General features: G+C 41.9%; 1 protein-coding gene across 1 annotated transcript in view; it reads right to left on the reverse strand.

Moving 5' to 3' along the window:
• LOC126237011 (ubiquitin conjugation factor E4 B) overlaps positions 1-27432 on the reverse strand; it is a 313737-nt gene that overhangs the window by 16753 nt on the left and 269552 nt on the right. The window contains exons 20-21 of the mRNA XM_049946739.1: positions 9690-9864; positions 8459-8605 (exon numbers count right to left, since the gene is read on the reverse strand). Coding sequence (XP_049802696.1) covers positions 8459-8605; positions 9690-9864 — 322 coding nt within the window. The remainder of the gene's footprint in view (positions 1-8458; positions 8606-9689; positions 9865-27432) is intronic.

The raw sequence follows: 27432 nt of genomic DNA on the forward strand, positions 1-27432 counted from the left end.
TTATTTTTGCTACTTGGGATATAAGTGTAATCCCTTGATAGTTGTCACATACTTTCCTGTCACCCTTCTTGAAAACTGGGATTATTATTCCCTTTCCCCGTTCTTCAGGTACACATTTTTGGGTCCAAATGCATCTTATTAGTCTGTATAGCCACTGTAGCCCAACTGGTCCAGCTGCCTTTTTCTTCCAGACCCCTGCCGTACTTCTATTCCCTTTCCACTGCCGTTCTTCACATTTAGTAATTTATCAAAGCACTCTTTCCATCTTTTCCTTAACTCCTCTGGTTGCATTAATAGCTCTCTGCTTTCCCCTTTCACTAGCTTTGTGTATGTTTTTTTCTTCCTCATACTCTTTGTAATTCCATCTATCATCCTCTTACCACTAGTAACATCTCTTTCCAACTCTCGGGTGAATTTCTCTGAGCTTTTCCTCTTTTCTTCTACTACCATTTTCTTACACTTATTTTTACTATCCTGGTATTTCCTTTTACTTTCAGCTGTTCCGTCTCTGTTCCATTCATGCCAGGCTTTCTTCTTTTCTTTTACTGCCTCCTTCACCCTCTCATTCCACCATGGTGTCTCCTTTTCCTTTACCCTTCCGGACACACTGCCACAGGTCTTCTCAGCAGAGCTTACAAACACTTCTTTGAACTTACCCCATCCCTCTTCCACATTGCCATACACGGTGTTAGGGATTTTACGTTTAAGTAACTCCTTAAACTTTTCTTGTACCAAGCCATCCTTTTGTTTCCACGCTTTTATTTGCCTTTCCCTTTCTTTCTTTACGTCTTTCAATTCATCAAATCTCATCTTTACCAGCACCTCTCGGTGGTCTCCATCAAAAGCCTCTCCCAGGAGTGCAGTTACATCCGTCAGCTGTCTCCGATTTTTCTTTTCCAGCAGAAAGTGGTCAATGACCGTCTTCGTCCGTCTATCACCCCATCCATATCTTGTTATCTTTTGGCTATTTTTTTTACGGAACCACGTATTGCCCACAATCAGACCGTTTCTTTCACAGAAATCAACCAGTTTCTCTCCTTCCTCATTTTCCCTCCCATATCCATATGGGCCAATTATCTCCTCCTTCTCTAGTCTTTCTTTGCCTACCTGTGCATTTAGGTCACCCATTACTATTGCTTCCACATCTGTAATTGTATTCTCTAACAGCTCTAGAAAATCCTCTGTGTTTTCTTTATTTCCTGTTTGTGGTGCATGTACTTGGATGAAGTCCTTCACTACATTCCTTGTCCTCAGCCGAATCCTCATCACCCTATCACCTGTGTATTCTACTGCTTCCACACATATTCCTCTAGGTTTGATTTTACTGTGATACCTACTCCATTTTTGGCTTGTTGTGCACCACTCCAGTAGTGTGCGTAGCCTTTCCTCATATTCCTCCTTCCTCTTCCCTTCCATCTAACTTCACTAAGTCCCATCAGTTCTATGTTCTCCTTTTCCATGAAGTCTATCAACTCTTCCACCTTCCCAGTAAGGGTCATCACATTAATGATACGCACCTTCATTGTATTGGTGCCTAGTCACCCATTTCTCACAGTTCCCCCAGTACCCCAAATGCGCATTGCTTGCAGGGAATGCCCTAACCTTTTCCGAGGCTGGTTTTGAAGTACTATTTCAAACTCCGCCAGTGCCAGTCCCAAGCCCAGGGTCTCACCTTGCAAGTGGCGAGGCAGGAGGAGGGGGAGGAGTAACAACCTCGTTAAAACATCTTGGTCCATTTGGCTCCAGATGGTAGTACTCTGTAAGGGCCCCTCACCAGGGTAACAGGTGAAGACAGACAACAATTGGGAAGTGGAGGAAGATTTTACAAGTCCCAATGGTGGAAAAGCAGAAGACCTGTCTTCGTATCTTACTTCCCGTAGCGTCTGTACTCCAGAGGGTCGGCTACAAATGGCGTCTGTTCTCCATGTTAGGAGCGGCCTAAACATATGCTGGCAGCAGCTCTAAAATGCCTTTTGGAGTGGCTGCTCCATCTTAATAACAGCCTAGGAGGACTTCAGTTTGATAGTAATAAAGCGGCGCAAATGGAGATGAGGTGTGGCTCCGCCAACAAGGTCAAACATTCTACAGTTATGGTCAACATGAACTGGTTTCTTTACTTGAGAGAAATGCGTTGTTGCCAGGGTGACTACGTCGCAAAATAAATATGCAGACATGAAGAATAAAGATGTAGAATGTTAATAACGTTTGTTTCATTCAAAAAGCTGTACGAGTTTTCAGATCAAAATTGAGAGGCATTATTTTTCAGGGTGCCATAGTAGTATGAATAGTAGAAAATGGAGCACAGATCTATTTCAAAGCACAGTTCACACAGTTTTGGATCAAAACTAATGTGTAACAAGATGCATTTCCATGGCCAAGAGACTTCTTACATGCTAATATTGCGCCCTCTGCTTCAAACTCCGTATGTAAGTAGTTAATTAACATTGTGTAATAAGAGCACACCTTTTCAAGTAGTCAATCATGACAATGTACTGACAGGTGAGGGGTGGTGGTGTGACAAGACATGCTCCCATTTCCTAACCTGCAACACAAACTTTTTAAAATGTTTTGCTGCTCTTTCCTTTTCACTTAGTGAAGTAACATTGTACTCTGCAGCTGAACAAAACTGAGACAAGATTCTGACAGTTTTACGAAAGGATAGATAGCTACTCACTACATAGCAGAGACACTGAGTTGCAGGTGTGCACAACAAAAAGACTATCAAGCAAGTAAGCTTTCGGCCAAAAAGGCCTTTGTCAGGATTAGGCAAAAGACACACACACACACACACACACACACACACACACACACACGCGCGCGCACACGCACGCACGCACGCGACCAGTCTCCGGCTGCCGAGGCCAGACTGTGAGGAGCAGTGCGTGATCGGAGAAGCAATCCGGGTGGTGTGGGGCTAAGGATCAAGCTGTGGTGGGAAGGGGAGGGGGAGCGATAGCAGTGTAGGAGTGGGGGATGCTAACATGCTGCTTGTAGGAGCATAGGGGGATTAGGTGGAGAGAGGCTGGGCAGAAAGGTGCAGTTGGGAGGTTAGACGGCGGGCGGTGAGGGGCAGGAGGAGGGGATGATTGAGGGGGGGGGGTAGAGGAAAAAGGGAGAAGTAATTGGTGGAATAGAGGGCTGTGTACTGCTGGAATGAGAACGGAAAGGGGGCTAGATGGGTAAGGACAATGACTAATGAAGGTTGCGGGCAGGAGGGTTATGGGAACATGGGATACATTTCAGGGAGAGTTCCCACCTGTGCAATTCATAAAAGCTGGTGTTGGTGGGAAGGATCCAATGTTGGATGGCATGCTCAGCAATGGGGTAGTTCAACTGTTTCTTGGCCAAAGTTTGTCAGTGGCCATTCATGTGGACAAACAGCTTGTTGGTTATCATGCCTAAATAGAATGCAGAATAGTGGTTGCAGCTTAGTTTGTAGATCATGTGACTGGTTTCACATGTAGCCCTAGGGGTTGTTAGGGATGGACGAGGATATTATGTAGGTTTGGTGGGTGGCAGAATACTACTGTGGGAGGAGTGGGAAGGATAGTGGTAGGACATTTATCATTTCAGGGCACCATGAGAGGTAGTCGAAACCCTCGTGGAAAATGTAATTTTTTTATTTGTTATGACTGTAGTTTTGAGTATTTTCCACCTGCAGGCAGGTAGATATCATCTTATAAAATAATTTCCGACATCCATAAATGGAAATAACCATGTTTAATAATTACATGAAGGTTATGGGCCCAGCACAAATTAACCAACAAGGTATTTACTTGTACTGGAATGGTGGATGTTAACATGTGGGAACTCAGGCCATTATTTATAGATGTAATAATGGTAGTCATAAAGTTTTAATTGTCAACTAGAAAGAAATCCACTTGGAGATGGTATTAGTCCTCCTTTAGATATTCACTCTTCGATGCAAAACATTTTTCTTAATGGTGGATAACTTGGTAGAGACTTTGGTGGTGGAATTTGGCATTTTTGCTGTCTGGGGAATGTTTCACCTCAAAACCCACTTCAACATCATTCTTGAAATCCCTAATATGCATGTTGTTCTTCACCTGAAGAAAAGAGGAGGACTGGTTGCCATTGCACAAGAATGGGGGAGAGATGGGCAGGGGGCAAAATTTGATAACCCAATGAAACAGCATGTGTAACTATGTCAGACAGCTTGCCATGAAGTTTCAGCAATGGTGAAGCCACATGTTTCCAATGCTTGCTTTGCTACTTTGTCTCAGTGTCACCAATATACCCAGCATTCACCCTTAGTATTAAATGACCAAAGAAGCCTGACACAGCTGCAACATTTCCACTACTATCTCCATTTGGCAGACTTTTTGAAAGCATGTGAGCAGTCACTGACACTGATGGGTAGTGCTGACATTTGGAGTGTTCATAATGTCGTGCTACGTAATGAAAACTGATCCACGACTAATTTTGGCTTTTTCCTCCATCATCATGGTTGTGAAACCAGCTCGAGTGCCTCCTATTGAGATTTCCAGTTCTTCATAGAAAATTGTGTGTCACTTGTTTCATTATCATTCATACTTGTACTTGTGCACCAACTCAGCATTGACTGCTACAGTGTTGTTGCTCTTCAAATGCAGAATATGAATTATTGCACAATACTCCACTTTATCAATGAGCTGCAAGTATTTATTTTGGAGTCTGTGGTGGTGTGCTATGGCACTAAGGAAAGGAGATTTCAATATGTAGCTTGACTGCAGACATGTATCTGCAAAAACTAAGAATTTAATTTTATAACTTGATTTTTTTGAGGCAACAATTAAAACTTTATGATTACCCCTCTTAAATGAAAAATTGTGCTTAGTTTGTGACTGATGAGTACACTCTCTCTCTCTCTCTCTCTCTCTCTCTCTCTCTCTCTCTCTCTCACACACACACACACACACACACACACACACACAGAGAGAGAGAGAGAGAGAGAGAGAGAGAGAGATTAATTTTGTAGTAGTTTGTAACCACACTGGTTGGTTGGTTTGGGGAAGGAGACCAGACAGCGTGGTCATCGGTCCCATCGGATTAGGGAAGGATTGGGAAGGAAGGCGGCCGTGCCCTTTCAGAGGAACCATCCCGGCATTTGCCTGGAGTGATTTAGGGAAATCACGGAAAACCTAAATCAGGATGGCCGGATGCGGGATTGAACCGTCGTCCTCCCAAATGCGAGTCTAGTGTCTAACCACTACACCACCCTGCTCAGTAACCACACTGTAACAGTACAGTACATCCATAGAGAGATCAACATCAGAAGAATGTTCACAGTTGTAAATGATTTTCTGAAATGTGAGACTAGTTAATTGTTAAATGTTGCCACAAATTTTATATCACCTACAGACAAGTGGAAAGAACATCCTTTATGCTCAAGCAAATCAAAACTAATTTTAATGCATGTTGTTTCACACACTATATTACCAAAGAAAAATATAGTTTTCTTGAGTTTGAGGAATTTAAATTAAAACCAAGTACTGCTCACGCTTCCAAGAGTAAGGATACGTAAGGGTCTAATAATTACATGGCCTGACTTGATAAAGCAGTAGCATATTACTGCAGTCGATCTGTAAAAGTTTTAAGTGATATTCAGGCCATGTGGCCTTACTGTTCCTTCAAATGAGAGATAATGAAAACAAAATATTATAAGTGTGTGTGTGTGTGGGAGGGGGGGGGGGGAGAAGAAGAAGAAGAAGAAAGAGTGATTTCAGGTCTGCCGCAGGGAAGTGTCGTAGGACTGTTGCTATTCACAATATACATAAATGACCTTGTGGATAACATCGGCAGTTCACTGCGGCTTTTTGCGGATGATGCCGTGGTATATCGAGAGGTTGTAACAATGGAAAATTGTACTGAAATGCAGGAGGATCTGCAGTGAATTGACGCATGGTGCAGGGAATGGCAATTGAATCTCAATGTAGACAAGTGTAATGTGCTGCGAATACACAGAAAGAAAGATGCCTTATTTAGCTACAATATAGCAGGTAAGCAACTGGAAGCAGTTAATTCCATAAATTATATGGGAGTACGCATTAGGAGTGATTTAAAATGGAATGATCATATAAAGTTCCGCCCAGCGGCAACCGGCTGAGTGCCGAAGGGTTGAGCTCGCTCCCCTTCGTCGCAAAGCCGCGCAACCAGTCGCGGACTGCCGCGAAAGAGCTTCGGCTCACAGCTCCCGGTAGCCTCCGGTTACCCAACCCCCCCAACGTGATTCTCACGTTCTTTTAGGGACTCTGAGGCAGCAGATGCCAGACAGACTCATTGGAAGAATCCTAATGAAATGCAATCTGAAAGCAAAGGAAGTATGTTACAGTACACTTGTTCGCCCACTGTTTGAATACTGCTCACCAGCGTGGGATCCGTACCAGATAGGGTTGTTAGAAGAGATAGAGAAGACCCAACGGAGAACAGCACGCTTCGTTACAGGATCATTTAGTAATCGTGAAAGATGATAGATAAACTCCAGTGGAAGACTCTGCAGGAGAGATGCTCAGTAGCTCGGTACGGGCTTTTGTTGAAGTTTCGAGAACATACCTTCATGGAGGAGTCAAGCAGTATATTGCTCCCTCCTACGTATATCTCGCGAAGAGACCATGGGGATAAAATCAGAGAGATTAGAGCCCACACAGAGGCATACTGACAATCTTTCTTTCCACGAACAATACGAGACTGGAATAGAAGGGAGAACTGATAGACATACTCACGGTACCCTCCGCCACACACCATCAGGTGGCTTGCGGAGTATGGATGTAGATGTAGATGTAGATTCATTAAAAGTGTTTTCTGGGGTTTAAGATTTTGAACTGTCAAATGTCTCAATTTTTGGCAATTACTATTCTTAATTTTTGAGAATGGAACTTTCCTGTCACACAGCATAGAAAGGTTGTAACTGACAGCCAAGAACAGATGAGAGTAGATTCCATTATGATTACATTCTTGTTACACAAATTATGCACTTCCAAACTATAACTGGCTGACTGCTGTTTTCCAGATGATACATAACAGCCTAAAAGAAGCAAATATTGGTCACAGCATTGTTGGTTCTATTCAGAAGTGGTAGAAAGAAATTAAAATTATACTTGAACGCCCCATTCACAATGACATTAGAGATGGTGCGAAACTTTGGGTAGGGAAGCGATGTGGAAGGAAATAGGTTGTGACCTTTTAGAAATAAACATTCTGGCATTTTTCATATGTGGTTCAAGGAAACAAGAGTTGGATAGCTAGTTCACTACTGTGAACTGAATATGAATCCAACACATTAACCAGTAACATTCCCCGCATCATTTGTTGGAGACAGTTAATGTCAATTGGACGTTAGGTGTACACTACTACTGTGTAGTGAATGTGAACTCAATGCTTTAACCACTGCCTTTCCCTGCATGATTTGTTAGAAGTGGTTCACGTGTATCAAATATTAGGTGCCTGTGGCTGAGTTTTGAATTACACAGATTTTAATAAGATCTTTGAATTTCACTTTGGTGAAAGAGCAGGACTCAGTGTTGGGTGTAGGGGATGAGGAAGATTATTCAACTGTTAAGTAATATATGGCAGAATTGCTTAGTAAAATGTTAAATTAAAATAATTATTCTGGTTTTTATGATATCTTATCTTTCAGTGAATTTTAAATATTTAATAAAGCAAGGAAACAGAGTGCACATTATGAAATCACTCCATTTACCTTCACACACAAAATAAAAGAATGTATTAAAGTGGGGAGGAAGGACGTATTTTTTATAGTCTCAGTCAGACATTGAAAAGGATAGTTCAGCAGCGAAAGAACGTGTGCACAAGTAAACTGGTCCCACTCTATTTGCTTCTACATTCTTCTTTGTTTTTTGCCATTATAGTTGGTTAACAGTCTGAGATTTCAGCTCAAAACCTTGTTAAAATTCCCTTTCTGATTTCTCTTTCATGCTGCCTTTTTGGGTTTCCTTGGCTGACAGTCCAGGGTAACTTTTATCGCTTGTTTTAAGTCCCAGTTCCTTCATCCTTTGTCTCTCTTTTGACCGAGGCATACAAAAATTACAAAAGTTGTAATTTATGTCTTTTTATAATTATGTCCCCTGCCAACAGATAAACGGAAGTTTTGTTTTATATCATTATTTGACTGAAGTTTAACTTTGGGAACATTTCTCTTTTTTTGATGTAAGTTATGATAATAATCTGATACTCAAATGTTACTAAATTTGCAATACCATTCTTTCTATTTCTCATTTTAGTTCATGTTGTTGTTGTGGTCTTCATCCTGAGACTGGTTTGATGCAGCTCTCCATGCTACCCTATCCTGTGCAAGCTTCTTCATCTCCCAGTACTTACTGCATCCTACATCCTCCTGAATCTGCTTAGTGTATTCATCTCTATCAAGAGGAAAAAGAATATAAAGAGAGGAAACACACATCAATAATCAGTTCCTAGTGGCAAAGATGACGTAACTTACCTGGTTCCAACATGTCCTCTGAGAGTGGTTGCCGACTGAAAGGATCTGTAGATGAATTGAGAAGGTGACGCACTATAACAGCACGATCCATAACTTTCCCTGATGGAAGCAGTACGGGATCTTCCATCAATGTATCCATCAATGGATCTGAAGCATACGATGAGCCACATACAGCTCTCAAACATTAAATGGTAAATGCATTAAAAGGCTTTGTACAGTAACTATCTACACAAGTGAAATTACTTATGTAAACGAACGGTAGGTTAGAAAAGTAGACCACAATAGATTTCCTACATGTTCAGTTCAAAAAAGTTCATCTTCAATAACATTTCAGGCATTTAGTTCAAAGATGATGAAGCAATACAAAGTAGGAGATCAAGAGAAAGAGAAACAACAAAATCTGATGTACATAACCTGTTGATGACAGGAAGTTTATACTACACTTAAGGCTACCTATCAAAAGACTGCAACATTACACACGGCATAACAACTCTTCTCTCTTATTAGAAATGAAGTGTGTGCACTGGTGCTATAAATTTGGGTGTGACAACTAATGTTCATCTATGACATATATGTACTGCAAAGTTTTTAAGTGTACTTCATTTCAAAAGCTTTTATGTTCATGGAAATTCATTTTTGGTCAGGCGTGTAGGTAGAATATCTTATTTGAGTACGACAAAAACTAACATACAAAGTTTAAATTATAATAATCCGTGACTATGTTAATAAACAATAAAATTCTGATTAGAGATGAACAACCAAATTCATTATATTATCAACTTCCTGATAAGCCACAGTCACTGCATTGTGTAATACAGAGTGTGATCCACTGATACTGATTTAGTAGCATATAACTCTATTAAACAAATAAATATATGAATCTTTGCAAAAATAAATCAAAAGCTTATTTACTAGCATATAACTCTATTAAATAAATAAATGTATGAAACTTTGCAAATAAATCAAAAGCTACAGAAGATAGATGAAGTAGCCATATTTTACATCAATTCCTGTATCAGAATTTGGTTAATGTCTATGGTCAGAAGGATGAATCTTTAACTTTTCTGCACACTTTCTACTTTCTTCAGAGACTAAAGAAATATGTGCACTGTGCTGCTCTCTCCTTTTACTCAAAATACTGAGTATTACTGCTACATTTTATATCTCTGTGTCGAGAGTTATTTTATTTACACGCTTATTTGTTTTGCTAGTTTAATGAAATTAAAATTACCCCGAAATTCATCAGGTGCATCACTGTAATCAACTTCTTTCTTCAAATTCTGTACTGAAATGTCATGTGCTTTGTCAGCTAAGTTTCTGAATTGTTCAATCTCAGTTGGTGTTTTAATGGAACGTCTTTCCATTCGTGCTGCTGCATCTTCAAACAGTTCTTTCTTGAAGGACCGCTGCAATCAATAAACAGATAAATGAAATATGTGGGTTAAACTGATGGAAATTTAAGATCTGCCAAAAATGAAACTCTGGATTGTCTTCAAACCAGTGTTAGCAAGGTCTACCCTCAAAATGCGCATTCTATTTTAATAGAATTTCTATTACCATAAAACAACTAATTTATATGCATAATGTGAGGAACCACTTGCCTGTATGCTACAGTATGTTTAAATTAAATTTTTGTTGTCAATACCTATTTTATCATTTTTGCCTAGGTAGTAATCAGATTTGGAAATATATTAAATCTTGATTCCAACAATGTATTATTTTATGACAGAATAATTAAAGCAGTTATCTTGTCTTTTCATTTTGATTATGGCTCTCTGGGAAAGATCTTATTAAAGATCATGTAGTGATTATTAGAGGAGCTGGTAGAGATTTAGACTGTAACTTCAACTAAGTAACTGAGGATAACATTAGTTGCAATGGTGCAAATGCATCTCACACTATTTTGACAACTGCATTACTCTTTGTGTTACAGGATAAGACTTGGCCAAGTGTTCTGTTGAATGTGTGAATGCAGAGATTCAGAATGCGATGATCACGCATGGGTTTTGTAACAGAGAAAGGTGCAATTAGACTTCATCTTATTATACCACACATGATACCATTATTATTATTATTAATTTTCTGGTCTCTGCTCATTAGTTGTGCATATGCATAAAGTAACTAGTTTCTTATTCATGCTGTATCTTACTGAACTTTATTATTTACAGTATAGTTTACTGATTGCTGATGATAATAGTATATTGGATGGAATTATTTTATTATGTGAAACCTTAATATTTTATGATGCCTGCATATGGTTTGTTTGTTTTAAGAATGATGACACCCCCCCCCCCCCTCCTCTCTCCCCTTTTACGCAAATATTTCCCTTTGCCTGAAAATTTAATTAGAACACACTGATGTCATTGGTTCCCTATATTCCACTGTACAATTGAATATTATTGTTATTATTTTGCATGGTGACCATTAAATGATCATTTTATTTACTACAATTGACAATATTTCATAATTAGTTATTTTAGTGCTTAAAGTGCAGACAAGAGTACAAAGCTTATTTTTAAAATGAGAATATATTCGTATAAATTTTGCATCTAAAATTATTTTAAAAAATCACCTAAGAGCATTACCACATAAAGAAAAATTTACCTACCTCCAGAAAAAAATCAGGTCTGAAAGGGTTAATACACACTTGAACAAATATGTGTCATGCACAAAGCCTCAGAGAGTCTGTAACTAATCATCAACGAGTGCATGATCTACGTTCATGTAATCATTACACAATACTTTATGCAAGTCAGACACTATGATGTAATGTTCTGTGTCTGTCAGTTTTGTGTCCAATAGTAAATAAGGCAGTTGGTACTTTAATAGTGGCAACTATTTATCTGCAACTTGTACAGTATAGATATGTGTCACAAAGTCTTAACGTCCTTCGAAGTAGTCACCAACAATGTGTATAACCCATTGCCATCAATGTGGAAGTCGTAAGGTACCCCTAGCAGTGACAGTTATGTTGATAGTTTGAGTAGAGTGGTCTATTGCTCAACAAATTTCTGTAACAGTTTTGATATGAATGCCATGAAGTGTTTCCTTCAATTTCAGAATCAAGTTGAAGTAACAAGGGCTTCAGTTTCAGTAGTGTGGCAGGTGGTACAGCACTTTCTAGCCTTACCATTTATATAAATCAGACACAACCTGCACTACATGTGACTGACCACTGACCTGCAAAATGACAAGTTTGTGCTGCCGATAGTATCATTGCTTTTTTCTTTAAGCTTTTCACAGGCTGTGTTCCAAAAATGAACAGCTTAGAGAAAGAAGTGCCAACTCTTTCTGCAGGAGCCACCCATCATTTTGCAGACAATGCTTGGGCACATATGGTGCAAGGTGTGACTGATTTATTCAATCTATGGGGCCAGAAGTGCTGTACTACCAACCAAAATCCCTGGACTTAACCCCTTGTCACTTCAACTTGAGTTCTATACTGAAGAAAGCACTTCACGGCATCTGCTTCAGAATTGTTAGAGAGATTCATTGGGTAACAGACCAATCCAGTCAAATTATCAACACAATTGGCACTGCTAAGGGCATTCTACAACTTTCACTTAGCTCGCAATGGGTTATACACACTGTCGGTGACTACTTTGAAGGACAGAAAGCTTTGGAACATGCATCTATATTGTATAAGTTGTATGTAAATAGTTTCCACTATTAAAGTTCCAATGCTCATACATGCAATTCTATCTAAAATAATATGTTTAATCACGGTGCCACACATTAATATTCACTAGGCTCATAATAGCTTATATAGGCAGCTTACTGACCTGTGACATTAAATTAAAGTATTCATTACTAACACACTGGTAATTTGGTCATTTAAAGTATTTATGAATAAGAAACATGAACGAAATGAAAGTTAATCTCAAATTGATTGTGTACAATCATTTTGCAACTGTTCAACATTCCTAATCATCATTAATGAGAAGAAGAAGTAGAAGAAGAAGAAGAACGGTAAAGAAGAAATTCTACAAGATTTAAGAGGCATATGAACCAGATTGATAGGTTACACTGCGACACATGAACTGCCTCCAACATGCTCACTACAAATCTTGTGTGGTCTACATTTCAATGTTTTTGGTAAAGAGTTACTTGCATAACTGATTTCCAGGCGCACTGTCTGCCCAAGCCATGTGATTTTCAATATTTATTTATGATAGATTTTTCCGAAAGACTGAAGTGCCAAATCAATACAGAAATAGTTGCAACAATCAATACAGAAACAATAAATGGCAACCTGTACAGCTCAAAAAGTCATAGTCATAACACACCTGAAATTTTTCATGGAGAAATTTCGATAAGAAGCTTGTTACATAAGAAAGGTGAGCTTTTTGTACCACCAAAGGCAACTGAAACATCTAAAGGTGTTTCTACAGATGTGCTATGTGTAACTGAACATCATTTTGTAATTACAACTGAAAATTGTGGGTGTGCCATGGATCGATTTTTAATATTTTTAATATGACCCTGAAAAAGCGCTGAAAGGTCACAACACTCCATGTCCCTGAAGGCTCTCTTTCATCATGTGATTTACGCAACACGATAGGGTTAGGAATGCAAAGTGATTTCAAGCTTCCCTCAGAATACCCACGATGTATTCAGCCACAGTACTGGCATATTTTATAATGGGATTTTACAAACTGGTTTCCTTTGGTTTTTTTCGTACTCATATGATTTGAAGGTCTGTGTTCAGACATCAACTTCCTAAAGCAGTATGACGCATTTCTAAAAGTAGATGACTTTGAAGTTTTTGGAGTAATATGGCTTGTAATCATGAAAAATTTGAAATTCTACATTCCAAACACATTAAAAAGCAAATACGGGAGAGGGGAAAAGAAAAGAAGCAGCACCATGGTGATCCTATGGTCCATTGCCCGGAAGTTTTGTCATTGTCAGCTTATTCAAGCAGTTCCTTGCAAATTTTCACTTCATGTTACTTACTCTCTTCAATCAATATCAAACAATGAACAAACAACACTACAACTCAATGTCTGTTCAAGTTTCTTGCTTAAAATTTCATGGCACCATCAAGTGTCATCTTCAATTGATTACCGAGCACTTCTGAAATGAGAGAACCACTGGTAACACTGCAATTGGGGTAAAGTATCATTTGCCTAATCAAAAGTTTAAAGGTTTCCGAAAACATTTTCCCCATTTTAAGTGAAATTTCTTGTTACAGCCTTGCTTCCAAAAATCACGATATTGCCATAACTCATATCTTCCACATAAAAAACTTGAAAATTAAATTAACTATCAACAATGTCAACAGTTGCTGGTGTGTGGCAGACAGAGTTCCAGGCAGATACAGTGCCACCACCTGTGCCATGATGCTACAGCACATGCATGCCTTGGGCGGAGAAAAAGTTTCAACACTCTCTTGAACAGATCTTACAAGTTGGTGACACTGGGGTTGAGCGTTCTGCTATATATAGTTCTGCACATGCAGTTATTTTCTTCCCTGATGTCCTAAAGTGCAACCAGATGCTCGTGCTAATCCTCCTCGCTGATTATACCACCTACAATTGTAGTTAAACTGAACATCAGAACAATCTATGTCATAGTTTGTCAACTGAAACTGTGCTGCTCTGCGATGATGATTAGCTCTAAGGTATAACACTGATCACAAGTTGTATCAGTTTTATCTACTATTAACATAATTGTTGTTTGATTACAGGGCCATACCCATAACACTGTATCTCTTGGCTTGTTACTGTTTTATACCAAACTTGATATTTTTAGATAAACATGCATTATTGTCTAATGAGTGGCTTGCAACTGAAGACAGCATATGGTAGAGGACTGGTTCCCAGCCTTTCTGAGACAATTATCCCTGAGGGCAGTCAGATATTAGCTAGTACCCCGAACCTTTCCTCTACTGTCATCCCCACCTAATCAAACTTTATAAAGAAAAATAATTTTTTTGAAAAATTTCATTTTCAAAATATTGAAAGGTAGATGATATTTAGTTTTGGCTGGTGTATTCTTAAAATGTGATCTAATGACTCAGTGCGACAACTGATAAGGTTTATTTTTATTTTATTTATTTATTTATTTTTTTGTAGAAGGATGAAACAATTCTCAGACCATTGCAAGTGTTACCTAAAACTAGTTCACAGAAAAGAAAGCTGTCAACAGTGAGGGCAGGCACCCCATTACAAAACATGCTTCCTCAGCACCCTAGCAACACTTGGTTCACCCACGCCTGCACCATAATTCAAAGCAACCAAATTAAAATGTGTGCACTATACAGGATATACAGGAATATACGGGTCTTAAAGCTTTGTAGCATTTATAACATTCAACTTATAATTGTAAATAATAGATCAAATGAAAGAGCAACTCAAAAAGTTTTATTTGCTTTGTGTTTCATGTGTCGCACCAATAAACCAGTTTGGAAGGCTAATCGTGAATTAGCAATTCCAAGCTCTAAAGCCTACAGACTACGGCTTATATGCCAACTGTGCAAAGGAAATGTTGCTGCGTGAGAATGGTCCTGTCGTCTTCAGTGTTGAATCGACATGTCCCGTACCTGGAAATGTGACTGAAAATAATGTGTGCATCTGGAGGGTCAGCGAATTCCTATGAGATGGCACAGTTGCAAAGAAAATAGAATTTTTCTTTGTGCCATATTCCTATGGAAGTTATTGGCCTTCATTTTTCAGTGAAGCAACTGTAACTGGTGTTTCTTACCTTGAAGGGCTAGAACTATGGCTCTTTCTTCAATGGGAAGAAGATGAACCACAGAACTGTGTTTTGCAGCAAGATGGTGCACAGCCTCACTGGCATAACTCAGTAAGTGATTGTGCTTGAACACTGGACGTCTTCAAGAAGTCGGATGAGAGAGCTTGTTTTGTGTGCCCTCCATGTTCATACGCAATTTGACATCATGTGATTTTTACGTTTGTGGGTTCATAAAGGATCAAGTGACAGTCCTCCGCTACCAGCTGATCATCTTGACTTTAGACACAATGTGGTGTCACCGCCAGACACCACACTAGCTAGGTGGTAGCCTTTAAATCGGCCGCGGTCCATTAGTATACGTCGGACCCACGTGTCGCCACTGTCAGTGATCGCAGACCGAGCGCCGCCACACGGCAGGTCTAGAGAGATGCCCTTGCACTCGCCCCAGTTGTACAGCTGACGTTCATAGCAAGGGTTCACTGACAAATTACGCTCTCATTAGCATAGCCTTCAGCTACGCCATTTGCTACGACCTAGCAAGGCGCCGTATTCAATTAATATTGAAATTATACTTTTGTATCGTCAAGAGCGATGTACACCAATTATGGATTAAAGTTAAGTATTACATCATCTACGTACTTTATTTGCAATTCTCAAGACATTGTCCTGTTCCAGACCTCACGCCAGTCTGCGTGTAATTAAACGCGTGCATTTCGGCCTCCTCTAGCAAAACGGTGTTGGCTCTTCTGCCAACACTTCACACAACACAGTTACTTAAGACACGCTGATCAAGGCTTCAGAAGAACTGGTCTATCAACTTGATGGGTGACAAATGGTGTTCAGATTGAACACTTGTAAGGAAACTATTTGATTTGCTCTTTTATTTGATGTATTATTTATAATTGTAAGTTGAATGTAATAAATGATACAAAGCCTTAAAATCCATATACTCATTTTGAAACATCCTGTACATAACAGCTATGGTTTGTAAATCGCTTCATTGCTGGGCTTCTTACTTCTGAACTGGAAGAAATTGGAAGATGCTTTGTGTCATATCACTGCTACTACTACTACTACTACTACTACTAATAATAATAATAATAATACAGTGTCACGCCCCCCCATGAACCATGGACCTTGCCGTTGGTGGGGAGGCTTGCGTGCCTCAGCGATACAGATGGCCGTACCGTAGGTGCAACCACAACGGAGGGGTATCTGTTGAGAGGCCAGACAAACATGTGGTTCCTGAAGAGGGGCAGCAGCCTTTTCAGTAGTTGCAGGGGCAACAGTCTGGATGATGGACTGATCTGGCCTTGTAACACTAACCAAAATGGCCTTGCTGTGCTGGTACTGCGAACGGCTGAAAGCAAGGGGAAACTACGGCCGTAATTTTTCCCGAGGACATGCAGCTTTACTGTATTGTTAAATGATGATGGCGTCCTCTTGGGTAAAATATTCCGCCCATTCGGATCTCTGGGCGGGGACTACTCAGGAGGACGTCGTTATCAGGAGAAAGAAAACTGGCGTTCTACGGATCGGAGCGTGGAATGTCAAATCCCTTAATCGGGCAGGTAGGTTAGAAAATTTAAAAAGGGAAATGGATAGGTTAAAGTTAGATATAGTGGGAATTAGTGAAGTTCGTCGGTAGGAGGAACAAGACTTTTGGTCAGGTGAATACAGGGTTATAAATACAAAATCAAATAGGGGTAATGCAGGAGTAGGTTTAATAATGAATAAAAAAATAGCAGTGCGGGTTAGCTACTACAAACAGCATATTGAACGAATTATTGTGGCCAAGATAGACACAAAGCCCATGCCTACTACAGTAGTACAAGTTTATATGCCAACTAGCTCTGCAGATGATGATGAAATTGATGAAATGTATGACGAGATAAAAGAAATTATTCAGGTAGTGAAGGGAGACGAAAATTTAATAGTCATGGGTGACTAGAATTCGTCAGTAGGAAAAGGGAGAGAAGGAAACATAGTAGGAGAATATGGATTGGGGGGAAGAAATGAAAGAGGAAGCCGCCTTGTAGAATTCTGCACAGAGCATGACTTAATCATAGCTAACACTTGGTTCAAGAATCATAAAAGAAGGTTGTATACCTGGAAGAATCCGGGAGATACTAAAAGGTATCAGATAGATTATATAATGGTAAGACAGAGATTTAGGAACCAGGTTTTAAATTGTAAGACATTTCCAGGGGCAGATGTGGATTCTGACCACAATCTATTGGTTGTGAACTGCAGATTGAAACTGAAGAAACTGCAAAAAGGTGGGAATTTAAGGAGTTGGGACCTGGATAAACTGAAAGAACCAGAGGTTGTAGAGAGTTTCAGGGAGAGCATAAGGGAACAATTGACAGGAATGGGGGAAAGAAATACAGTAGAAGAAGAATGGGTAGCTTTGAGGGATGAAGTAGTGAAGGCAGCAGACGATCATGTAGGTAAAAAGACAAGGGCTAATAGAAATCCTTGGGTAACAGAAGAAATATTGAATTTCATTGATGAAAGGAGAAAATATAAAAATGCAGTAAATGAAACAGGCAAAAAGGAATACAAAAGTCTCAAAAATGAGATTGACAGGAAGTGCAAAATGGCTAAGCAGGGATGGCTAGAGGACAAATGTAAGGATGTAGAGGCTTGTCTCACTAGGGGTAAGATAGATACTGCCTACAGGAAAAATAAAGAGACCTTTGGAGAGAAGAGAACCACTTGTATGAATATCAAGAACTCAGATGGAAACCCAGTTCTAAGCAAAGAAGGGAAGGCAGAAAGGTGGAAGGATTATATAGAGTGTCTATACAAGGGCGATGTGCTTGAGGACAATATTAGGGAAATGGAAGAGGATGTAGATGAAGACGAAATGGGGGATAAGATACTGCGTGAAGAGTTTGACAGAGCACTGAAAGACCTGAGTCGAAACAAGGCTCCGGGAGTAGACAACATTCCATTGAAACTACTGATGGCCTTGGGAGAGCCAGTCATGACAAAACTCTACCATCTGGTGAGCAAGATGTATGAAACAGGCGAAATACCCTCAGACTTCAAGAAGAATATAATAATTCCAATCCCAAAGAAAGCAGGTGTTGACAGATGTGAAAATTACCGAACTATCAGTTTAATAAGTCACGGCTGCAAAATACTAACGCGAATTCTTTACAGACGAATGGAAAAACTGGTAGAAGCGGACCTCGGGGAAAATCAGTTTGGATTCCGTAGAAATGTTGGAACACGTGAGGCAATACTAACCTTACGACTTATCTTAGAAGAAAGATTAAGAAAAGGCAAACCTACGTTTCTAGCATTTGTAGACTTACAGAAAGCTTTTGACAATGTTAACTGGAATACTCTCTTTCAAATTCTGAAGGTGGTAGGGGTAAAATACAGGGAGCGAAAGTCTATTTACAATTTGTACAGAAACCAGATGGCAGTTATGAGAGTCGAGGCGCATGAAAGGGAAGCAGTGGTTGGGAAAGGAGTGAGACAGGGTTGTAGCCTCTCCCCGATGTTATTCAATCTGTATATTGAGCAAGCAGTAAAGGAAGCAAAAGAAAAATTCGGAGTAGGTATTAAAATTCATGGAGAAGAAGTAAAAACTTTGAGGTTTGCCGATGACATTGTAATTCTGTCAGAGACAGCAAAGGACTTGGAAGAGCAGTTGAACGGAATGGACAGTGTCTTGAAAGGAGGATATAAGATGAACATCAACAAAAGCAAAACGAGGATAATGGAATGTAGTCAAATTAAATCGGGTGATGCTGAGGGAATTAGATTAGGAAATGAGACACTTAAAGTCATAAAGGAGTTTTGCTATTTAGGGAGTAAAATAACTGATGATGGTCGAAGTAGAGAGGATATAAAATGTAGACTGGCAATGGCAAGGAAATCGTTTCTGAAGAAGAGAAATTTGTTAACGTCGAGTATAGACTTAAGTGTCAGATGGAAGTGAAACATGGACGATAACTAGTTTGGACAAGAAGAGAATAGAAGCTTTCGAAATGTGGTGCTACAGAAGAATGCTGAAGATTAGATGGGTAGATCACATAACTAATGAGGAGGTGTTGAATAGGATTGGGGGGAAGAGAAGTTTGTGGCACAACTTGACTAGAAGAAGGGATCGGTTGGTAGGACATGTTTTGAGGCATCAAGGGATCACAAATTTAGCATTGGAGGGCAGTGTGGAGGGTAAAAATCGTAGAGGGAGACCAAGAGATGAATACACTAAGCAGATTCAGAAGGATGTAGGTTGCAGTAGGTACTGGGAGATAAAGAAGCTTGCACAGGATAAGAGTAGCATGGAGAGCTGCATCAAACCAGTCTCAGGACTGAAGACCACAACAACAACAACAACAACAACAGTGTCAGGCGTACAGCAGTGTAGTAGCCATTACACAGTTACTGTTGTGCTGTGAATTAATTTGTTTATTGTAGTGAATTAAATAATGAAGCAATTTCTGTTCTGTTGTGGGAACAACTACAATTTGGAGAATGCAATTTCATGATATATTTAAGCTTTTTTGATGTATGTGATCAATTTTACTGTTATAGATGCATGGTACCAAATTGGTGTGTAGTTGGTGGACTACATGAGGAAGATCAAGTTATAACCCTCACAACACTGTCATGAGTTGATGCTAGTATTTGAAAAATGTAATTATTGGTAACTTATGTAATCAGCAGTACAATCTTAAGGAATAGTGATAATATACTAAGGTTTTAAAAATAATTTAGTTCTGGGACTGAAACACAATAGCATCCTTTTGATTTTAGCCTTCAGAATTATTACATTTTACTTCTAAGAATTATTACATTTTATTCCTCAGGGGGTTATTATCCCCTCGTTGGGAACCACTGTAGTACAGGTATCTATCATGAGAATCCATTATTAACATCCATCTGCTTGTGTGAAGGAAACTTTATTTACTATTTGGTCTTTGACATACACCAGACAACGTATGGAAAGTCCTGGAAGATATGTTGCTCTGCAAGGGATATGGGAGCAAGGATTTTGGACCATACAGGAAGCACCTGGTAGTTTCGCATAATTCAAGATAATAATTATTTTTAAACTCCACCTTCTATATGATTTGAAATATGTTTTAAACCAATAACTTTGACAAAGAGGTATTGTCTTCTAGATGACGACTTACATTCTGCATACGAGTGAGTTTGGAAAGTATTCCCTGTGAAAAATTACAAAAGTCCAAGAAAAGAAGAGAAGCAAATTTCTTGTTTCTGATGCTGTCATGCATCACAGCATGCTCAACATCATGGGAAAAGCTTTAATGCTTCTGTAAATACTTCCCATAAACTTGAGTTTGTGTAGATGCCATCTTCCAAGCCCCACTGGGAAAGGTGTAACAGAGAAGGCTGTTATGGAGAACCTATGAACTGAATGAATGAAACTACAGCCCTATTTTCTCTACCAATATAGAAGACTGTTTTAACATATGATACTACTACAGATGAAGCCATAATCACTACTCTATCACTTGATTCTGCATGGTTGTGCACGAATTTCTGGTGTATTACTGCTGCAGTAAGTCTACAGTAGTGTTCGTAAGTGAAGTTGGTGGTAATTATCAAAACTGGGTATTAACAAATATGTTGTGGACAACACCCAGACAGGGCATGGGTGGCAGCAGTTTGTCAGAATAGACAGCAACTGAGAGTGCTTCACTATGAGCATAAAAATTTATACCTGACACACCATTTCATGCTCTCTGTTGGGAATTAACTCAAACACATAAGGCAGAATGTCTGTATTGCTACCTAGTTACTGGATTCTGAACTATTTGTTATACCAAAGACTACTTCGTTTACTGCTACCCTGCTCTAGGTCCTACGCTACTGGCTATTTGTGCATTATCGGGTTCACTTTTCATGGCCTGCAGAAACTCTGAGCTGGAAAAATTCAATCGTTGGTTGGTTGGATTGGAGAAATGGACCAAACTACGCGGTCATCAATCCCTCTGACTTTGGAATAACTAAAACTGATAAAACCTCACACTATAAGAGGAAACTACAAGAGCCATTTACAAATTATTGACACAGAAGAATGGAAGAAGGCGGAAGAAGAGAGGAGGGAAAGAAAGTGACTAATGACAGGGGCATGAAGGAAGAAGCACAGGTAGTCAAGATAAACTCTCAAGATAAAACAGACCCCATAAAGAAATGAGTGGAAAGGCAGAGGGCGGGGATGGACCACCAAGCCCAATTGAAGCCAGTCAAATTGGAGCGAAGGGGGGAGCAAGACGGCCTGCCATTCCTTCCATCCACCGGTAAGGTTGAAAGTCCCAACCTTAATTAAAGCAATAAAAACCACCATCATGAAGAAATCGTAAAACTAGATCAGCCGCTGAGGCATTGTCAGCTAACACCAGGGGTAGCGAATCAGGAAAGCTAAAAGTCTGGACAGTTCAGTAAGAGGTGAACCACAGTCAACATTGATCCACAATGACAGAGAGGGGGGTCCTCACAATGGAGGAGATAACTGAGTCAGCCAAGTATGGCCGATACGAAGTTGACACAGGACAACAGAGGCTTTACGAGAGGCCCATAAGGAGGACTGCCACATAGCTGTAGAAGCCTTTATCGCCCTGAGCTAGTTTGATGAAGAAAGGGTGTGCCATTCTGCATTTCAAAGTCCCAAAACCTCACGACATAATGCCGAGCGAAGGTCTATTTCCGAAATGCCAATAGCAAGAGACGGCGGCCCGTTAGTAGCCAATTTAGCCAGTCAATCAGCAAGTTCATTGCCAGTGATCCCAACATGGCCTGGGGTCCAGCTGAAAACCACAGCACATCCACGTTGAAAACTGCTCAAGGAGCACTACAGATAGTGAAGGACAGTCCTGAGCAGAAGTGGACATGGTCCAGTGCACGCAAGATGGCTACTAATTCTGCAGTAAAAACACTACAGCCATCTGGTAAGGAATTAAGTTTCGTGTGGCTCGCATAGGTGTACGCATAACCAGTGTGACCAGCAACCATGGAGCCATCAGTATAAATCACTTCTGAACCCTGGAATGAACTGAGGAGACAGCAGAATTGGTGGCCTCTGGAGGGGTAGAATCCTTTGAATTGATGGAGAGATTAAGACAGAGCTGTGGCCGAGAGATGCACCACAGAGGGGTACATGCGTGAGCAGAGAAAAAAGGTGTAAAGGGAAGTGCTGGAGCTCAGAAAAGAACGACTGAATGCGAGCAGCCATGGTAAGCCCACATCATGGCCGCCGCCGTGGTAGGTTGATCTCCGTGTCTGGATGAAGGAGACCATAATTAGGGTGCTTTGAGGTGCAGCGAATGTAGAGCGCGTAAGATATCAACTGTGCTGGCGCAAAACTCGCAGCAGTGGAATCCCCGCCTCTACAAGAAGGCTAATCACGGGGCTAGTCCGGAAGGCACCAGTCACAAGTTGTACCGCACAATGGTGGATGGGGTCTAGTATCTGCAATGTCGAAGGTGACTCAGGACCATAGACAGGACTCCCGTAGTCTAAACAAGACTGGACCAGCGCTTTGTACAATCTCAGGAGAATAGAGTGGTCTGCACCCCAGGTGGTATTGCACAGACATCTAAGAACACTGAGATGTAACCAGCATGTCCTCTTCAGCTGGCGAAGATTAGGGAGCCATGGCAACCAGGCATCGAAGACCAGACCCAAGACGTGATGGGTGTCCACCACCTTGAGGGATTGTCCATGGATTGTCCATCGAGGAACAGGTCTGGATGGGGATGAACTGTACGGTGATGGCAGAAATGCATGACACATGACTTGGCCACCAAAAACTGAAAGCCATGGGAGAGAGCCCAAGATTGCGCATGGTAGATTGCCCCCTGTAGACGGCGTTCTGCAGCGCCCATGAAGGAGGAAGCGATGTACATACAAAAATCGTCAGCATACAAAGAGGGGGACACTGTCATCCCAGCAGCTGCCAACAGTCCATTAATGGCGATTAGAAAGAGAGGGACGCTCAGCACGGAACACTGTGGAACAACATTTTCTTGCCGATGGGAAGTACTGTAGGAGGAACCAACTTGGACCCGGAAAGAGCAACAAGAAAGAAAGTTACGGATAAAAACGGGCAGAGCGCCATGAAGGCCCGATTCGTGAAGGGTGGCGAGGATGTGGTAGAGCCAAGTGGTGTCATAGGCTTTATGCAGGTCAAAGAAGACTGCAATGAGGTGTTGCCAATGGACAAAAGCTGACTGGATAGCAGACTCCAGGTGGATCAAGTTATTCATCATAGAGTGGCCACAGTGAAAACCACATTGAGTCGATGACAAAAGGTCGCAGGATTCACGGATCCAAAACAGCCGCCCACTCACCAGGCATTCAAGGACCTTGCAGAGGGTGTTGGTAAGGCTAATGGGATGGTACCTATCCAACTGAAGAGGTGGCTTCCCATGCTTCAACACCAGAAAAACAATGCTTTCCTGCCACTGGGTAGGAAATACCCCCTCACTCCACAGATGGTTGAAAAGGGTCAGTATACAACAGTTGCAGCCACTGGTAAGTGTTGGAGCATTTGGTTATGTATCCAATCCGGTCCAGGAGCCATGTCAGGACAAAGGGCAAGGGCGTTGGTGAATTCCCACTCAATAAATGGGGCATTATAAGGCTCCAAGCAGCGAGGACCGAAAGTCAAAGGCAGTCGTTCTGAGTGCTCTTTCAGGAGGAGGAACGTGGGTGGATACTGAGTCGATGCAGAGGCTTGTGCAAAGTGTTGAGTGAAATGCTCTGCGACAAAGTTCGGATGAGTAAGAACAACACCATGCACAGAAATTCCTGCAGCACCAGTGGAAGGACGATGGTCAAAAATTCGCCTAAGTTTCACCCAGACTTGTGAAGAGAGGGTGTGCAGTCCAATGGCAGCCACATATCGTTCCTAGCAAATCCGTTTCTGAAATTTGATTAGGTAAAGGGCCCAGGTGTGGAATCGTTTAAAGACCAGAAGGAGAGCAGTAGAAGGGTGCCGCTTGAAGCATTGAAGAGCATGGTGGCGGTCTTTTATGGACACAGCAATTTCCGAAGTACACCAAGGGACCATCTTCCAACAGGGGGAACCTGAGGAAGAAGGGATTGCCGAAACAGCTGTGGAAAGAATGGCAGCAGTCAAAGTCTGTGCAGACTCACCAATACTACTGTGTGGTAGTACAGGGGGGATGGTAGCAGAGAAGAAGGCACCCCAATCAGCTTTGGAGAAGGCCCACCTGGGAGGGTGACGGAGTGAGATATACTGAAGGAAGGTCAAAACAATCGGGTAATGATCGCTGTCACACAATTCATCATGGACACCCCACTGAATGGAGGGAAGAAGGCTGGGACTGCAGATGGAGAGGTCAGTGGCAGAGAAGGTGCCGTGTGCTACACATAAAGTTTGTGGGAGCGGTGGTGTTTAGGAGACAGAGGTCAAGCCCTGCCAGAACAGCTTCAACTATCCTGCCCAGGGCAGTAGTCATGTGACTATCCCAAAGAGGGTTGTGGGCATTAAAGTTCCCTAGAAGCAGGAAGGGAGAAGGGAGTTGTTGAAGAAGGGTGGTTAGGGCAAGGCACGTGGGCAGCCTGTCAGACGGGAGGTAGAGATTAGAGATTGTGAGTGGAGTGGCCAGATGAACACTGACAGCAATTGCTTCCAGAGTGGTATGAAGAGGAACCCATTTACTAACAATGTCCTTGCAGAACAAGGTGCAAACACCACCAAGAAGCCCGCAAGGGACCAGTTCGGTTTCGACAGAAAGCGTGGTACCCACGAAGGGTGGGTGAGTAAAAATTGACAAAATGGGTCTCCTGGTGAGCAATGCAAGCAGGTGAGTAGGATGAAAGAAGAGGCTGCAACTCCGGGATGTGACACAAATAGCCAGTACAAATCCACTGGAAGATCCTCAAGTTGGAGTCCAAATGGGTAGCGAACAGACCGCAGCCAGTCACGCCGCCGAGTTGCCATCCGTCACCGATACGGATTGGGTAATGTCCATATAGATGGAGTCAGACTCTGTTGGTTCATTGGCTGGAGGAGGGAAAGGCGGCGCCTCAGGGGGTACCAGAGGGGCCTTGCCCTTGTTCTTGTGTTTCTTCTTCTCTTGTGAAGGAAGAGAAGGGTAGACTGCAGTGAGGTCGGGCATGGAATTACACCTGGCAATCTTGGTGCCCACTGGCCGCGGATCGTGTGGCCGATGTGAAGCTGCAGATCGCCTTTCAGGGCGGTGCCGGGAAGAGGAGTCCCGGGAGGGAGCTCCAGTACTGGTGGCTGCCGAAGAAGGGGAGCACTTCTTCGGCAAGGGAGGGGGAGCAGCACCCGAAGGGGTGGGTATGGACAGTGGTGGAGAGGGGGAGAGGGAGGGGGACTGGGAGAGTGTGGGTGAGGCAGAAGGTGTGGGGCGAATGGGGTAGGGCTGGGAAGAGGAGGGAGTAGGAGGGGGAATGGGCGTAACTGAAGCAAAAGTAGAAGCTATAGGCATGGGATGAGCCACTCATACTTTAGACAAGCCTCGGTGTAGGTAAGTCAAGCTAAGGTCTTTTACTCTTGAATCCGTGTTCTTTCACATACACCGGGCATGCTGGCGAACGTGGAGGATGATGTGCATTACAATTTACGCATACTGGCGGGGGAGCACAGGCACTCCATTTGTGGAGGGGGTGCCCACAGTCACCGCAGAGGGGTTCATTTGTGCAGCGGGAAGACGTGTCCACACCGTAAGCATTTAAAGTATCTCACTGGTGGTGGAATGTAACGTTTTACATCACACTGATACACCATCACCTTTACCTTCTCTGGGAGGGTACCACCTTGAAGGCCAGGATAAAGGTGCCTGTCTCGGTGCGATTGTTTTTAGGGCCTTACTGTACACGGCAGATAAATCGGACTCCTCACCACTCAAGGTTTGCACGGAGCTCCTCGTCAGTTTGGAGAAGAAGATCCTGGTAGAAAATTATGTCCTGTACCGAGTTCAAAGATTGGTGTGGTGCAACGGAGACTGGGATGTTACCGAGATGGTCACAAACACGTAGGGCTTCAGATGGGGCAGCTGAAGGTGCCTTTATGAGCAAAGAACCAGACCACATTTTACTCATGGATTCCTCTTCGCCATACTTATCTTCAATCATCTCCCTGAAAAACAAAGGCTTGGTCATGGCAAAACTTTTGCTATCTGTCCTGGTACAAACCAGGTACTGAAGGAAAGATTTCAACCCAAGCCGGCAAGCTTGACCCTCTTCCCAGGGGGTGGCCAAAGAGGTGAAGGCTGAAGGATCAGAAGGAGGAGTGTCATGTCTTCTATCACTCTTAGACATGGCCACAGAATGGCCAGGATGTTGAAGCTTTTGTTGTTTCATGTGCAAGGCGTCCACCCTAGTACCACCCCCTCCGACCAGGGGCTCGCCCCATGGGTGCCAACCAGCCACAGCAAGGGCCATTTGGCACGGCGGCCATTGTCGGGAGTTCTGATGCCCCAAAGTGATGAGCATCGACTCCTTGGCATACATGAGGTGTTAACAGCTCAGGTACTAGCAGTGTGATCCACGTGTTGCCAGGGGGCTCAGCCAAGTGGGTACTTAACAGCCTCACCACATGGACTGGTTACCATGCTGGTGACCCAGCAAGAAGGGGGCCAGAGTGCAAGGGGGAAAGGAGCCTGCACCATGGAAACTAGGTTGGGAGTTCATCCCCAAATGGTTCACATTGAACGGAAAACGCTGGAAATGGAGGTCACACCCCAGGGGGACCAAAAACGCCAAAAAGGAGATGGAAAAAGCAAACTAAACAACAGCACATACCAAAACAAATCTGGGAGGGTAGTCAGGTCAATATAAAGAAACACACCAAGAGGGAAAGGTGGGGGCAGGGAGAAAGGAGCAAGGACAAGGAAGGAGAGGAACAGGGACAGGGACAGTAATGCAGTCTGGAAAAAGGAAGGAGACTGCAATAGTTCGGAGGCCCATGCGTGCCAAAATATGAACCCACAATAGGTACTGTGGGCCCCATGGAGGGAGGTGAGGGGGGGGGGGGGGGGAATTCAATGATAGTGATGTTTTCAATGCCCAAGAAGAAGTACTCAATGATTCTGATTCAAAAGGAGAGGAGGAGGATTCTAGTATGGATTCAAGTTTCTATACTGCTGAATGCTTGATTGAATAACAGCGACAAGAACAGGGTATATAAGCAGACAAGAAAAAGAAATTCATGGGTTTTTCTCGGATTTCCCTGTTTAAAATAAACTTTTTCCTGGGTGAAAACACACTATACCCTGTGTTAACTGACATTATACTTT

This window comes from Schistocerca nitens, chromosome 2 (assembly GCF_023898315.1).
Source record: "Schistocerca nitens isolate TAMUIC-IGC-003100 chromosome 2, iqSchNite1.1, whole genome shotgun sequence".
Lineage (NCBI taxonomy): Eukaryota > Metazoa > Arthropoda > Insecta > Orthoptera > Acrididae > Schistocerca > Schistocerca nitens.